This window comes from Ictalurus punctatus, chromosome 18 (genome assembly GCF_001660625.3).
Source record: "Ictalurus punctatus breed USDA103 chromosome 18, Coco_2.0, whole genome shotgun sequence".
NCBI lineage: Eukaryota > Metazoa > Chordata > Actinopteri > Siluriformes > Ictaluridae > Ictalurus > Ictalurus punctatus.
The window spans coordinates 13,248,899-13,263,391 of record NC_030433.2 but is presented as its reverse complement, the minus strand read 5'-3'; the positions used below and the strand labels follow the sequence as shown (position 1 = coordinate 13,263,391).

At 37.6% G+C, this 14,493-nt stretch overlaps 2 protein-coding genes across 3 annotated transcripts in view; one reads left to right on the top strand and one right to left on the bottom strand.

Moving 5' to 3' along the window:
• The first annotated feature begins 810 nt into the window (after positions 1-810).
• On the top strand, positions 811-12,753 carry hif1al2 (hypoxia inducible factor 1 subunit alpha, like 2). Of its 2 annotated transcripts, XM_017493031.3 has the most exons (14): positions 811-938; positions 3,080-3,321; positions 3,404-3,531; positions 6,060-6,144; positions 6,256-6,332; positions 6,455-6,630; positions 6,724-6,830; positions 8,067-8,214; positions 8,576-8,730; positions 8,813-8,877; positions 9,748-9,941; positions 10,041-10,122; positions 10,202-10,298; positions 10,411-12,753. In XM_017493031.3, exons 2-14 carry the CDS (start codon positions 3,081-3,083, stop codon positions 10,674-10,676), a joined length of 1,821 nt encoding a protein of 606 aa, XP_017348520.1. In that variant the 5' UTR covers positions 811-938; position 3,080; the 3' UTR covers positions 10,677-12,753. The 2 variants fall into 2 exon arrangements, with proteins under 2 accessions (XP_017348520.1, XP_017348521.1); XM_017493032.3 differs by lacking the exons at positions 8,067-8,214; positions 8,576-8,730.
• sart1 (spliceosome associated factor 1, recruiter of U4/U6.U5 tri-snRNP) overlaps positions 12,485-14,493 on the bottom strand; it is a 13,722-nt gene continuing 11,713 nt past the window's right edge. The window contains exon 20 of the mRNA XM_017493028.3: positions 12,485-12,775. Coding sequence (XP_017348517.1) covers positions 12,757-12,775 — 19 coding nt within the window. The 3' untranslated portion in view covers positions 12,485-12,756. The remainder of the gene's footprint in view (positions 12,776-14,493) is intronic.

The window sequence follows — 14,493 nt, the reverse complement described above, 5'->3', positions numbered from 1 at the left end:
ATAATAAGCTTATAATATGTGCACTGCATATCGCTTAACAAAAGCTAAACATGAGTTCAGCTGAGAACATATCAGTTCTGTTGACTGGGACATGGAATGTAAGTTTTTCCACATAGTAGTCTACATAGTAGAAACATTGTTTCTTTATTGAATTTAATGATTGGACATGCTATGTGGTAGGCTAAGAAAATTCAGAAACCACCAATGTTTCAACCACAGTGTCCTCATAGATAGTTATGGCCATACCTGTAACACTCAAATAAACATGTACATGTACTAGTTGAAAAACATGGCCACCATCAAAGCTTGAATGGTATGCCCATCTACCTAGCGTATTGTATGCTGTGTAACCTTATACGAATTTGTGACTGGTAAAGGAGTGTTTAGAATCCAGTGATCATTGTTTGGGGCTCTATTGGTTGTCTTGATGAAGCAGTTACTGAAGATGAGCATGGGGTGTCAGTTTCCATTCCTGCACAGTCACAGCACTGCAGAATTATAAGTTTAGCCTTCTACATGATTTAACACACCAGTTTCACCTCAGATACTTATCACAGCTTTCATGGGCTGAATGCTGGGTGTTAAAAGAAGGAAACATCCTGTATATGTGTAGTTCCAGTTTATTTATTTACTTTTTAATATTATTATTACTTTTTTATTATTTATTTATTTATTTATTTATTTATTTATTTATAAATTCCTACAACACGCCTGTGGATGGGGAGCTCTAGGACCCCACATCAGAAATGGGTGTGAACACAAACATTCCTATTGGTTAACCACATAACTGGCCAGCCAGAAGGACTTCATATTCTTATTCTTTGAGTTTAGTCAGAAGTCATAATTTAAGGGTGGCAGTTGAAGCAGTTCTGAGGGATTTTTCTGACTAATAGCAAGGAAAGTCAGGCACAGAAACTCAGTAAGCAGAAGAGGTTGAGGTAAGGACTTATGTCTTTAAACTTTGACTCTAAACTTTTTGTAATGTGGTAAAATATTCGACTGTGGGCCACTGAAACGTTGAAAGAATTTGTACATTATCTCTGCATACTGAGGGGTGCAAATAATAAAGAAAAAATATACTTAAGTGAAAGTAAGTGAAAATTTAAGGCAAAATCTGAATTAAAAATGGAAGTAGTACGTCAAATCAAATGAAAATTAAATTAAAGTGTCGACAATTCAAATGTACTCATGTATTTAAAAATATTAAGTTGAATTGTTTGAATTCATTCCCATCCCATGTTCTTTTTTGGTTTTGTTTTGTTTAATTTAAGAAGAGCAACTGAGATTAACAAGCTGTTGTGGTAGCCATTCAAAAGGATATAGATTTGTTTTAAATGTGGTTAATCAATAAAGTCAAATACACAGAAATTAGATACATAGAAACAAAGAAAAGTCAGTTCAACCATGATCTTTCATATTTTTAAGGTCTGAATAAAATGTCATTTTATATAAAAGGATAAATAAAAGGTTAAAAAGGAATGCACATTTTAATGTATGGGTGGTTTCGTGGAAATTAAACTTGAGTACTGAAACAAAGTTTAATTACTGAAGCACTTTCCAGCACTGGTTATATTTTATGAAATCAGATATTATTTGGGTGGTGGACCATCCACTTGCACTCCAAAGTTTTCCACATCAGCCAGTAATTTTTTAATTCATGACATACAATTAAACTTAGCATGCTAACCACTAATCACATCGATTTAGCTATTTCATAGCTATTATGAATTTGCATATTATTTTTTATATTACATAAAACGTCAAGTTTTTCTATATACTCAAATTAATATATTCAAACATGGATTGCTTCAGGTTATATAAATGTAAGTATGGAACACTATTGGAATAATTAAATATGGACATTGTGTATATGATATACATGGTATTATTTCAAAATGACACAGTAGAGAAACCCTGCTTAGTGAAGCTACACTTTGTATGACGCTCAATGCTGTAATCAGGGAATGCAGGTCCCCGGTGTGGGAAATGATAAGACAAAGTGACGCAACTCTGATGTCCCAAAGCAAGCACTCGCACGCAAAATGAGCCTTGTAGTAACTTCTCCTCACCTCCATGGTTAATGAGTGCTCCTGATTCTCAACCAAAAATTCTATAGTGGTTCCTAGTAACTTTATATTGAAACATATTGAAACTGTGATATTGAATTTAGAGAATTTACAGAATACTATACGAATTTAGACAGGAATATATGTATAGTGCACTGATGAATACCTTAACTTACCTTACCATAATTAAGGTCATTCACATAATTTGCATATACATACATTCAACCTTCAGCACTATGTGTATCCATTATGGATGACTGTGTTACATTTGTTGATATCATAGAGCAGTGGTTCTCAAAATGGTTCCATGAAGAATAACCAGGAGATACATGAATATTTTTTAGCTTATTACAGTGGTGGAAATCACAATCCACCATTAAGTTCTATTTTGATATTAGATTTTTTTTTTACTGAGTTTTTATAGTTATTGACCAGTTGACTGGTCACTTGTAATGAATGGGTTTAACAAAATGCGAATAACTGAAAGACAAATAGGCCTACAAGTAATGTCAACTATGGCCTAATAATGTGTTGTGTAGTTGGACATTTTAGGCATAAGAAAGTTCTAGAGATCTAATTAGTAGCCAGAATATTACTGTGTCTCTGAATCTTGACCCAATGCCAAAGCCATCCATGGCCAGAAGCCAAGGGAGCAAAATTGGTCATGCTGTCTGTGTAGGATGGATGGCATAACTATCCTCTGTCAATCACAGTAAAACTTGCCAATAGTGGGCATCTGTGAGCTCATGTATGTGAAAGAGGGTAAATAGCACCTTCTCTGAGTGTGTTACACTGCCCTGTGACGCAGCATGAGTTCAAAAAGACACAGTTGGCTGTCTTCACATGTCTCAAAGAAAGCCCATGTTAGTCTCCACACTCCAATTTTGGTAGCTGTCGTTTAATAGGGCTGGTGAGTGAGCACTGACAGGTGAAAATTGGAAATATAGTTTTTTAAAAATATGTTCATGTTTTTGTCACAGTTGTCTTGAGCTTTGATGATTTTCTTTTTGCAGAATGTGCTTAGAGTGTAGGAAGGCCCGGTCCCGTGTGGCAGCTCAAAGCAGACGGGAGAAAGAAAGCCAGCTGTTAAGAGAGTTAGCGGCCCTGCTGCCCCTGGCCCCATCTGAGGCAGATCAGCTGGATAAAGCCTCTGTCATTAGAGTCACAATCTCCTACCTGCACCTCAGAGCTCTACTGGACATTCCTGACTCCACTACAGTAGGAGCTATGATGCATCCTATCTCAGCAAGTCAGGGTAAGTTTAGAGAAACTGTTGTTTGGGCAAATGACAGCATTGAAGAAGTCAGAACTTTATAGTGGCAAGTGTTTTTTTGCAGGGGAACTGCCAGAATCAATCGAGAAGTGGTTCCTAGATACACTTGAAGGATTCCTGCTCTTACTTTCCTTGTGTGGAAAGATTATCTTCATCACAAAGGATGCCGTCTCTCATATAGGAATCAAACAGGTAAAATAAGCTTTATTGGAATGCCTGTTTTCTTGCACATTCATGCAATTATCCAATCAACCAATCATGTGGTGGTAGTGCAATGCATAAAATCATGCAGATACAGGTCAAAAGCTTCAGCTTCATGTTCACATCAAATATCAGAATGAGGTACACAGTTTGATCACAGTGAATTTGACCATGCCATTAACAGTAATCTCAGGCTCACCAAAATTGGACAGTTGAAGATTCAAAAAACCTTGCCTGGTTATTTTCCAATCTTCAACTGACCAGTTTCGGTGAGCCTGTGTCCACTGTAGCCTCAGATTGATGTTCTTGGCTGACAGGAGTGGAACACAATGTGGTCTTCTGTGGATTTTAGGTTTGAGGTGTTCTGAGATGCTTTTCTGTTCACCACACTTGTAAAGAGTGGTTATTTCAATTACCGTAGCCTTTTTGTCAGCTCAAACCAGACTGGCCATTCTCCTCTGACCTCCCTCATCAAAAAGACATGTTCACCTGCAGAATCCTCAGCCTAACAATGAATTACAAACCCAGTCACATGATCCACTACTTAGTTCTAGTTCCCCCAGAAGTTTTAATAATTACAATAACCTCATTCCTGGTTAGCACATACTGAATTCTAAATACCCTGGGCTAACCTGTCTGCTGGTCACCTTTTACATTACATGTCTACTGACGTTGGTTTGCCCTTTCAGAATTGTCTGCTTCATTGAATAGATCCCTGCACCTGATCCAAACCCTGTCTGTGCCTAAGAAGCTCAATGGTATATGTACAATTACCTATATACCCTGTCCATTACACAACAATAAGATCACCACTGAACAGATTATTTGTGGACCATTCTCAGCACATGGATATAGTAGTACTGATAAAATACAGGCCAACCCATCGCAGGGCACAATCACACACATGCTTGCTTGCCACCTATTCTGTCGGTCTGTCCCCTTAAAGACTATAGCTCATCTTTGTCCCTGTTAGTCATCCTCCATCCTCCAGGTTGATGTCTGAGACTGCTGTTGGCTGGATATTTTTGGTTAGAAAACAATCTTTAATTTTACAGTCACACAGAGTTCTTTAAAAACCTTGCTAAAAATATAGCTAGGTCTGACCAGCCACCTGTGCCAAACACAGGTCAATCTCATAAACCATCTCTGCCTGCTATTGATTAGCGCTATTAATACCAATTGTAGACAAGTTGTTTGAAAAACCAACAGTAAGGCAATTAGAAATGTAAAATATTTATTGCTTCTTTCAGTCAATTAATTTGGAAGCTGGAAAATAACTTTGGCAAAGATGTTCTACAGAGTTGGCAAAGATGGTCTACAGTTTGACGAGCTTGTCATGTGTTTTGACCAAGTTGGATTTTCCTACAGGAAAACAACAAAAACAACAATGCTGTAGTGCCTGATAAACTCATACCAACATCACACCCACATCCTAGTCGACCACCACCCACAAATATCTAATCAGCTGTGGTCTTGTGGTGGTCCCTTTACACAGATTAATGGGTAGAAGGCTGCTGAGGAATTGTGTAATGCAACAAATGGGCTACAATCAGTAACTATACTGTTAATTGAGTTTACGTTACATTTATACTTACATTTATTCATTTAGCGGACACTTTTATCCAAAGCGACTTACAAATGAGGAAATACAAGAAAAGTGATATATCAAGCGGAGAACAATACAAGTAGTGATACTAAACATATTTTTTATTGAGTTCTAGAAAAGCAAAGTGCACAGAGTAGAGGTGTAAGAGCCAGAGTAAGGGTTTTCTTTAGTTTTTTTTTTTTTTTTTAAGGCTAATGTGGGTTTGGCATTTTAGGGGTTAGTTAAGTGTTCACGGAAGAGGTGGGTCTTTAGCTGTTTTTTGAAGATAGTGACAGATTCTGTGGTCCGGATTGAGGTTGGAAGTTCATTCCACCACTGAGGGACAGATAGTGTGAAGGTTCTGGAAAGGGACCTTGAGCCATGCGGAGTAGGCACTGTTAAGCGTCGGTCATTAATCGATCGCAGATTGCGTGAGGGAACGTAAGCCTTCAGGAGAGTGTTGAGGTAGGAGGGCGCTGTTCCAGACAAGGTCTTGTACGTGAGCATCAAGGCCTTGAATTTGATACAGGAAGCCAGTGGAGGGAGATGAAGAGGGGTGTGACATGAGTTATTTTGTGCTGGTTGAAGACAAGGCGTGCTGCTCCATTCTGAATCATCTGAAGTTGTTTGATGGAGCTGGCTGGGAGGCCCGAGAGTAGTGCATTGCAGTAGTCCAGTTTTGATGTGACAAGAGCCTGGTTGGTTTGAGTGTGGTTGAGCCGAGCTGTACAGTGAGGTTGTGGTTGATTGAGGGGCAGGCAGGGATGATACACCTACATGGTAGGTGTACTGCTAGGTGTACCTAAGAAAATGGCCACTCAGTGAGCCATTGGTGACGTTTCTGATGTATTCCAAATTCTGAGCTCAACTGATGCCAGATTCAATCTTGTGGCATGTTTTTTTATCGGTTATTCGATTTATTTCTTCATTTCAGACGGATTTGATTGGCCGGAGTTTGTTTGATTTCATTCATCCCTCCGATCACAAGGAGATCAAGGAGATTCTTACAAGGATAATAGGTAGGCATGCTATTAAGTCTTTCTCTTTTGAATCTAATATACAATGATAAAATATCTAAATAAATTGGACTTAATGTTGGTAATCCAACTACAATTGTTCTGCAACTTGAGGGAGTGAAGACCAGCAGAAGTGTGAGGTTTTCTTACGAATCAAAGGTGCTGTCAAAAACATGCTGACTCCCTGGCAGGTAACCCTCTTTTCCTGCCTATTTGATACAAAAGGTAAATAATGCTATTTTTCCTGACAGCAAAATGAAGGAATTGCATCCCTCCCAACTTGTTTATATCTGACCTGTCTTTGTGTCCACAGGTGATTCACTGCACAGGAAACAAAAAGTCATCACCTATTCCAGGATCCAGCTATCTGCTTCTCCTGTGCAGATCATTACCTGTGCAAGAAGTAATTGAGATGGAGGCTCATCTGAATTTCAAAACATTCTTGAGCATCCATGAGCCAGACATGAAGTTCACCTACTGTCACTCTGGGTACATCTTATAGCAGCCAAGTTCATTATTATTTGCACTCACTTCTTCAAGTTGCACATCTTTCATGGTGCTTCTTTGGTTTCTCATGTGTAGGGTCTTGGAACTGACTGGCTTTAGTGATGTTGAGCTGTATGGTCAGTCTGTGTACCAGTACTATCATCCATCTGATTGCCAGCATATCTTCAAGGCACACCTCTGTTGTGAGTAATGTTGAATCAGTACACAGCAAAAATTTTTAACAAATGGAAATATCATGACGATTTCTGATTATTATAAATCCAATGTTCAAGTATAAGGTTAGTAAGCCTATTTTCTAGACATTTTACTAAAATTAAGCTTGAAGGTTCTATTGGCAGATTTACTCGTTTCTAGAAATTCTTGAAATGTGCCACATTGCTAATAGAATATGACAATTTATTAATTTTTCAAATAAAAAAAATGTCTAGAAATAGGTTAGATGTGTTTTATAATAATCCCATTATGAAAAATATGAGATTTCTCTATATCATTCACGATTTGTCATCATTTGCTAATATGTTTTTGGATGTTATTTCTAGCATTTTAAAAGCTTTGAAATACATCATTTGTAAGCGCTTAATATTTTCAGCAGTTTAAGGGTGTGTCTCGATCAGCTCCCTAGCTCCCTAGGTGGTGAATTAGTATAACGTGTACATGAGTTCGGGCACTGGTAAGGACCCTGGCTCACTACACATTGGGACACTGATAACTTAATTTCCAGTGACATGATTATGTACTTGTGTTATGAAACATCACCAAAAATTAAAAATATTTAAGTTTTATATGTCATATAAATGTGTTAGCTTAATCACATGCATTTCTGTCATGGCACTTCAAGCAGGAACGTAGGCTAGCTGGTGGATTTTTAAAAAATCATTAAACACTTAAAAGTCATTAGACTCAAACATACCATACTGTATATAGAACATCAAATAAAGTTAAATCACTAATATAAGTAATCATTTGAGAGCTACAACAACAGTAACAAGCTACTGACCTTTGTAGATGAAGTTGGTTGAGAGTTTACCCCCCCCCCATTTTTTCTTTCGAGTTGAGAGGCTTTAGAAAACATGATGTCATTTCCAGTAAGGGAACATAGTGAACAGCGATACGATCTGTTTTTTACGGTGCATTGTAGGATTTTGTAGGGAGTGAAAGTTCCAGTGCAGTGGAAGGATTTTACGATTGAGACAGCCCTTAAAATGGCCAACTCCCTGATCTGTGCACTGACTACTGAATAAGTAGCTGATTGAGACAGACCCTAAGTGTTTAGATTCATCATTTGTAAAAAAAAATAAAATAATAAAAATAATAAAAATAATAATAATAATAATAATAATAATAATTAAAAGTGGTGGACAACAGACAAATTTATAAGTGGTGGACAGTTGTTAAAGGTGTTTAAATGTCTTGGACAGTGTTCTCAAAGGGCCAGGTGTACACTGGGAAGTATCGGCTCCTACAGAAGCATGGTGGCTACGTTTGGGTAGAGACGGATGCCACAGTTGTGTACAACATTCACACAGGGAATCCAGAGAGAATCGTGTGCATCAACTATATTCTCAGGTCTGACTTTGAATGTGTATTTGTAGCTATATGTGTAGCGGCCTGGGAAAACCCTTCACATGGTGAATTTTTAAATACTATTTTCTACTACGTTCTGAAAACTGTATGTTTGAAATATCTTTCGCTTTTGCGCATGTCTCAATCACAAGCAAACTTCCATTTTGAAATCTGGTTATGCCCAAAAGTGAAAGGGGGGGGGGGGGGGGGGGGGGGGGGGGGGTTGGGGTTTCACCACTGCAATTTCACCCATAGCGAAATCCAGTGGGTTTTCCCAAATCACCACATATCCTCAAAAGGATGACTATTTAGCCATTGCGTAAGCTTTTACATCCAGTAATGTTCAGTTAACCTTTAACTTCAGTGGAGTGGAGCTACCAGATGTGGTGTTTTCACTGGAACAGACAAAGTGCCTGCTGAATGTTTTCCATCCACCATACACTACGATGACACATAATGAGACCATATCTACAACCACTGACATGGACACCAGCTTTGTGGCCTCTCCCTGTGAGAGAGGTAAACCAACAGACTTGATGAGAACTCATCAATCAGTTTCATGATTACAAACGGCTCATTGTTAAACCATTGTTTTTTCCAGACAAGCCAACCAACAGTTCAACTGAGATTTTGCACAGGGCTGCTTTGTGTGGCTCACTTTCCAACGTGAGTATATGTACAACAGTAATATTATGGGCTTTAGGAGTCACACAGTATAAAGGGAGTGCAGTAGCTATATGGAAGTTATGAATTTTAAATGCCTTTGAATTCTTAATAATTGAGCCTGGAATGAACTGACATCGCAGTTGGCTTTACCCACCCCCAAGTAGTCTGCATGCTTTACTTGTATTTTTCAAACTGAATTGGACATGAATGAATGAAGGAAGGAATGAATGAATCTGAAAATGGAATTGTTGAATGTCAGTTTGTGAACACTTATTTGAATATACTGTACATAGATACTTGATTTTTGAAAGCATGAAATTTAACATGCGAATATCTGAACACTGAAATAAAACTACTTTGAATTTCAATTAGATTAATTCAAAACAAACACAATCAGTTATGTGTTGTTGTTTTTATCAAAGTAATTCAAATCTGTGCCAAAATGGAGTAAAAACTTTTTTGCTAATTATCAGATGCAAGATAATGCAACATTGTTAACATTGTTCATTGCAAAACCTTATTTGGATGAAGTAAATATTAATTAGGTAAATATTTGTTTCATCCAATAATGTTGGACAAAAGGTAACAGTAGCATGTCTTTGGTTTTAACATTCTGCATATTAGCTGCGCTGTTCTTCCAACTCGCTAGCAACAAGCTAGCATCACATATACACCTCACTGTGGTAAAAGATGGTAGTGTCTTAATTTTCATTCATTATGGTCTGTTGTTCTTAGCAGTAGAATTATGTCAGATTCAACACTGGATTTTTATTGTGGTGGGGAGCCGTTTGTAGAGTACAATAAGCGAAAATATATTTAAAACAATTGATCATATACAGATGTGCTTATACTGTCTGCTCATTTTTTTAGGACATGTATGACCTGGATTTGGATAGTCTAGCCCCATACATTCCCACACATGAGGAGGACTTCCATTTAACTCCTATTTTAGATGGAGTGGCAAGTGATTCAGTATTAAACAGACACCTGCCTTCTCTCAATGAGACATGGTTAACTCTGGACGCAGAGCTGCCCACAGATTCAGAAACAGTCTTTTCCCACAGGTATGCTTTTCTTAGAAGCTGCTGGTAATGTGTAGGATTCTTCTTATCCTCTTCTTTTCCATCACTCCTTTCCAATTTTCTCTCTATGCTTCGATGCAGGGTAAACATGAACAAGAACCCTATGCTCGTTTCATCAAGCCAGTGGCATGACAGCACATACACAATGAACAAAAAGCAACAGGTAATATAGCCACGATTATGATTTTGAACTTAATTCTTGAACTTGATTTTGAGCTAATTGAATATTTTTACTGAAATAGGTGCGGTTTAAGAGACAAATCTCCATTCCTGAAAAAAAGACCAATCACTGGACAGACGTCTCTCAACATCTTGCTAAAACGTTCTCAGAAAACTTTGGTAAGACGAACCTACAGTAAAACAGACATACAGTGCAGTATTACCAAAGTATGTCATTTTTAATTTCCAAAATGTAAACGTTTCCATCATATGATCTCCTTCATTCTAACAGTCTGGAATTGCAGCCAGAGTTACGCAGAGCCATTGCATTTGGCCTACAAATATGCCAAACGCTCGTGGTGTCCTCCGGGATCTTCAACGCAACATAGCAACCAAAACACAGAGGGAAAAATGCCCTCTGTGTTAGTTAACTTGCCTGTACTGAGCAGGTGGGAATGTGAAGTGAATGCGCCTCTGGGACCCACTTCACACTTGCTTCAAGGGACTGAACTCATCACCGTCTTGGATCAGGTTGCGTCAGGGTTGTGCTGGTACTAAAGAAAGCAATGCAGGAGCCTGTGTAAATGTCTAAAATGTGCTTAGAACCAGATGTGTTACATTTCTACATTACAGTTACATTAAGGGTGATTCCACAGTTGGGGTGCCATTTGCGTCCCAATGATATTCCATTTGCAAATATGTATTTAAAGGTAAAAGAGACCTTAGACATTTAACTTAAAAACAACAACAACAACAAAAAAACAATAATAAAACCTGCATCTATAACACTTAGTAAGTAGCATTTGTTATGCCTGTCCCAGCCCACTATAAATACACTTTACTTTGAAATGTAATCTGTAAAGTACTTATCAAATTCATAGTAAAAACATATTATCTTGCATTAATGTGTGATTCCATTTAACATCTCATGCTCTTTGAGTCAGCCATTATAGCTAATTAAACATGTATATATTTGTGTCCCATAACCCTGCTTCCTGAACACATTCAACCCTTTGATATATTTGGAAAATTCCACAAGTCAAATGTTCAACAGGAAGTTGCATCATCAATCCGAATTTCCTGAAGATCATAAGAAGAAGAAAATTAAGTTGTTTCATTCTTTTTCAATGATATTGACCGATGAGGTCCTTTGAACATACAAACCTTGTTAGACAAATTACAGATTGATAGTACATAATTGGAGAAGTTTTTTTTTTTTAAAGAAATAACTAGAATATCCTTAACGTTTTTATTCGATTAACATGAATGCTAGTTAATCTAATTTTTTTTATATTTGCTAAATCTATGGTAAAAATTACCCTCATCCCTGTTACTTTCAAGGTCTATGTTAAAAAATCAAGAAGAAAAAAAAGTTTTGAATTTCCTGGGTGAAATTGCACTGCGTTTGTGGAATCAACCATCCATGCTGTATTTTATTACATGAAATTCTTATATTTAATCTTATATTTAACCAATCTTGTGAAATGTTTGGCATATATTAGCATTAGGCAATACAATTAGAGTGTAATGGTGGTGTTTAATGTTGTACAGTATTCCACAGAATATTAGTGTATTTCTCAGAATTCACAACTTTGCATTGGGGTTTTTACCCATTACACTTCGTCAGAATATAACACCCGGCATGCATTATAAAAAATATGCAATGCAAATAATTGGGAATACACTGATAAATACATTAATGCTGCTAGCTAGTTGTAGTGGTATAAGGCATCCATCCCAAAGCGGTCAGAATCCTTCCAGACCAATATTTAAAATTTTGGCTGCAGTGTCCCTTAAATGTGAACATAAAAATTCTTAATGGTTAGATATAGTGTGTGTGGCAACAGCCAATATTTATTTATTATATATATTTATTAATTATGCAACGTGGGATTACCTACAGCAGAGTGTTTCCCCGATCAGGCAGCATTTCAAGTAGAATCCCTTTAGAAGGTGAAGCACCCTTTTTGTAAGAGTATATGCGCACTGCAGTCATACACATGCTGGATACATGCATGCTTACATCATGAAGGTCAACATCCATCCATTTTCTGTACTGCTTATCCAACACAGGGTCACAGGGAACCTAGCTCAGGGGACTCGAATCACAAGGCAGGGAACACCCTGGACAGGGTGCCAACCCATCGCAGGGCATAATCGCGCACACACTTTCACACACACTACGGACAATTTAGAGATGCCAATCAGCCTACAATGCATGTCTTTATGAAGGTCAATAGAGGTATGCAAATTGATTCAAACAACTTTTATTTATGGTCACATAAAAATATTCCACTCTTAACACTTCATCGGAGTCATGTAAGCTTTATAAAAGTGCAAAGAAATCACAATAACAGTCCATGAAATCCAGTTTAGAGCAACAGCTTTTAATGGAGAGAAGAAGGAAAAAGAAAAAGAAAAAAAAAAAAGAAAAAAAAGACTGAAACAATGAATTTTTAAAGCATGAGTTTTAAACAAAGGACAATGTCCACACACACACACACACACACACACACACACACACACACACACACACACACACACACACACACACACACACACACACATGATTTTATTTGCTAAAGGGAAAATGTTTCAGACGATCCACTGTACACGAATATGTTGATCGTAGAGGCTTCTACTTGGTAATGGTATTTCTGTGAAAAGAAAAATGTAAAACTGTAATAAAAATAAATACAGATATAATAAAATGTGCATATTTACTATTATATCTAACAATGAAAAGAAATAGCAATATAGTGAAGAACTTGTACACTTGGAGTATTAGTTAGATACACCCATAAGTGTATTGGTATATAATTACTGAGCATCTGCTGCTATGCAGTTTGGCAGCCCCACTCTACCCAATCCATCAATGCAAAGGGACCACCATTGCTCTTCCCTCCAGATATCATCTACTCATCAGTGGTCCTTCCTCACAGGCACTCAATCACTCACACACACACACAGTAATTGCATAGTACTGTGGCACTGATGTGACTAGCAGAATTTGTGCACGTGTTCTCACACACACACACACACACACAAAAAAAAACAGATACACATTCAAAAACTTGCTGCAGCACCACACACACACACCAAGTCTGGGGTAGTGAGCTAAAAGTTAGGAAGGTCAGCTATACAAAATCCCTTGCCTATAAAACAGTCCAGAACAGTTTGTACAGGATTTCACAGTGGGGTTTTTTTGGTGACTGTTGCAGCCAATAACGTGGGATTTTGCTGCAGCTTTCAAAAAAAAATTGCTGCGTTTTTGTTTTTTTTTGCGCTTTTTATTTGGTAAACTACTTGAATTGGCAAAATTGGAATTGTACGGAATTGTTTTGCATGGTCTTTCGCAGTGATGATTGTTGGTAGATGAGACCTTTGAGCTGTACTCATGTTCCACACACGTGAACCGAAGAGGCATGTTGTGATGACGTCACATGACGTGTCTTGGACCAAATCTGCAGTAATTTTGAAAAACTGCAAGTTGCTCCAAATATTGCAGAGAGTTTGCTTGATTTTGTGTTAAGTCCTGCGATTGAAAAATCCTGGAAGGACTGGTTCAGATAAGTAACTAACATGGCTGAACAGCAAAATTAGGTACTTGTAAATGCTTATTGTAAATAAGACTATTTAAAAGTGATCATGCTTTGTTTTATGCTGCTTCACTTACCAATAGACAAATACATTTTTAATTTAAAATGCATTTACATTTTACAGTACATTTTGGGTTTCCCCCCCAACAATCCAAGTTGTCAGTTTGGTAATCAGATCAGAGCAGGTAAATGAAATAAAAATCTAATATAGTCTGTGAAAATCCTTCCATTTCTGACCTAATATCTCTAGCCCTGCAACTAGTCTCTCATCTGATCCACCAAATAATTCACACGAAGGCATGTGATTGGACAAGCTGCAGCTGAGGATCTGTTAACCAAGCTGTTAAAACTGGAGTCACTGAACTACAGACAGGCCCCCCCCCAAATGTTTAGAGGCTCTTTATCTGCTACAGCCTTCCCCCACATAATTACTACTGAAATACTTCTGCCAGGTCTACATCTGAACTGTTGTCTGCCAGCTGAAGACTGCTATAATCAGTCCATACAGAATTTCATGTTATTTTCATGATTGTTGCAGCCAAAAAGCTTGACTTTGCTAGTTTTTGTCTAAATTTGAGTTTTTTGTGTGCGGAAAACTACTAGAATTGCTGAAATTGTGATTGCACGAAATTGTTTTGGACGGTCTTTCGCAGTGGTGTTTGTTGGTAAATGAGACCTTTTTGCTGTACTCATGTTTGATGCACATGAATCAAAGAGAGCTTTGGCTGAATGCGAGGTGAGATGACGTCACATGACACACCTTGGCCCAAATCTGC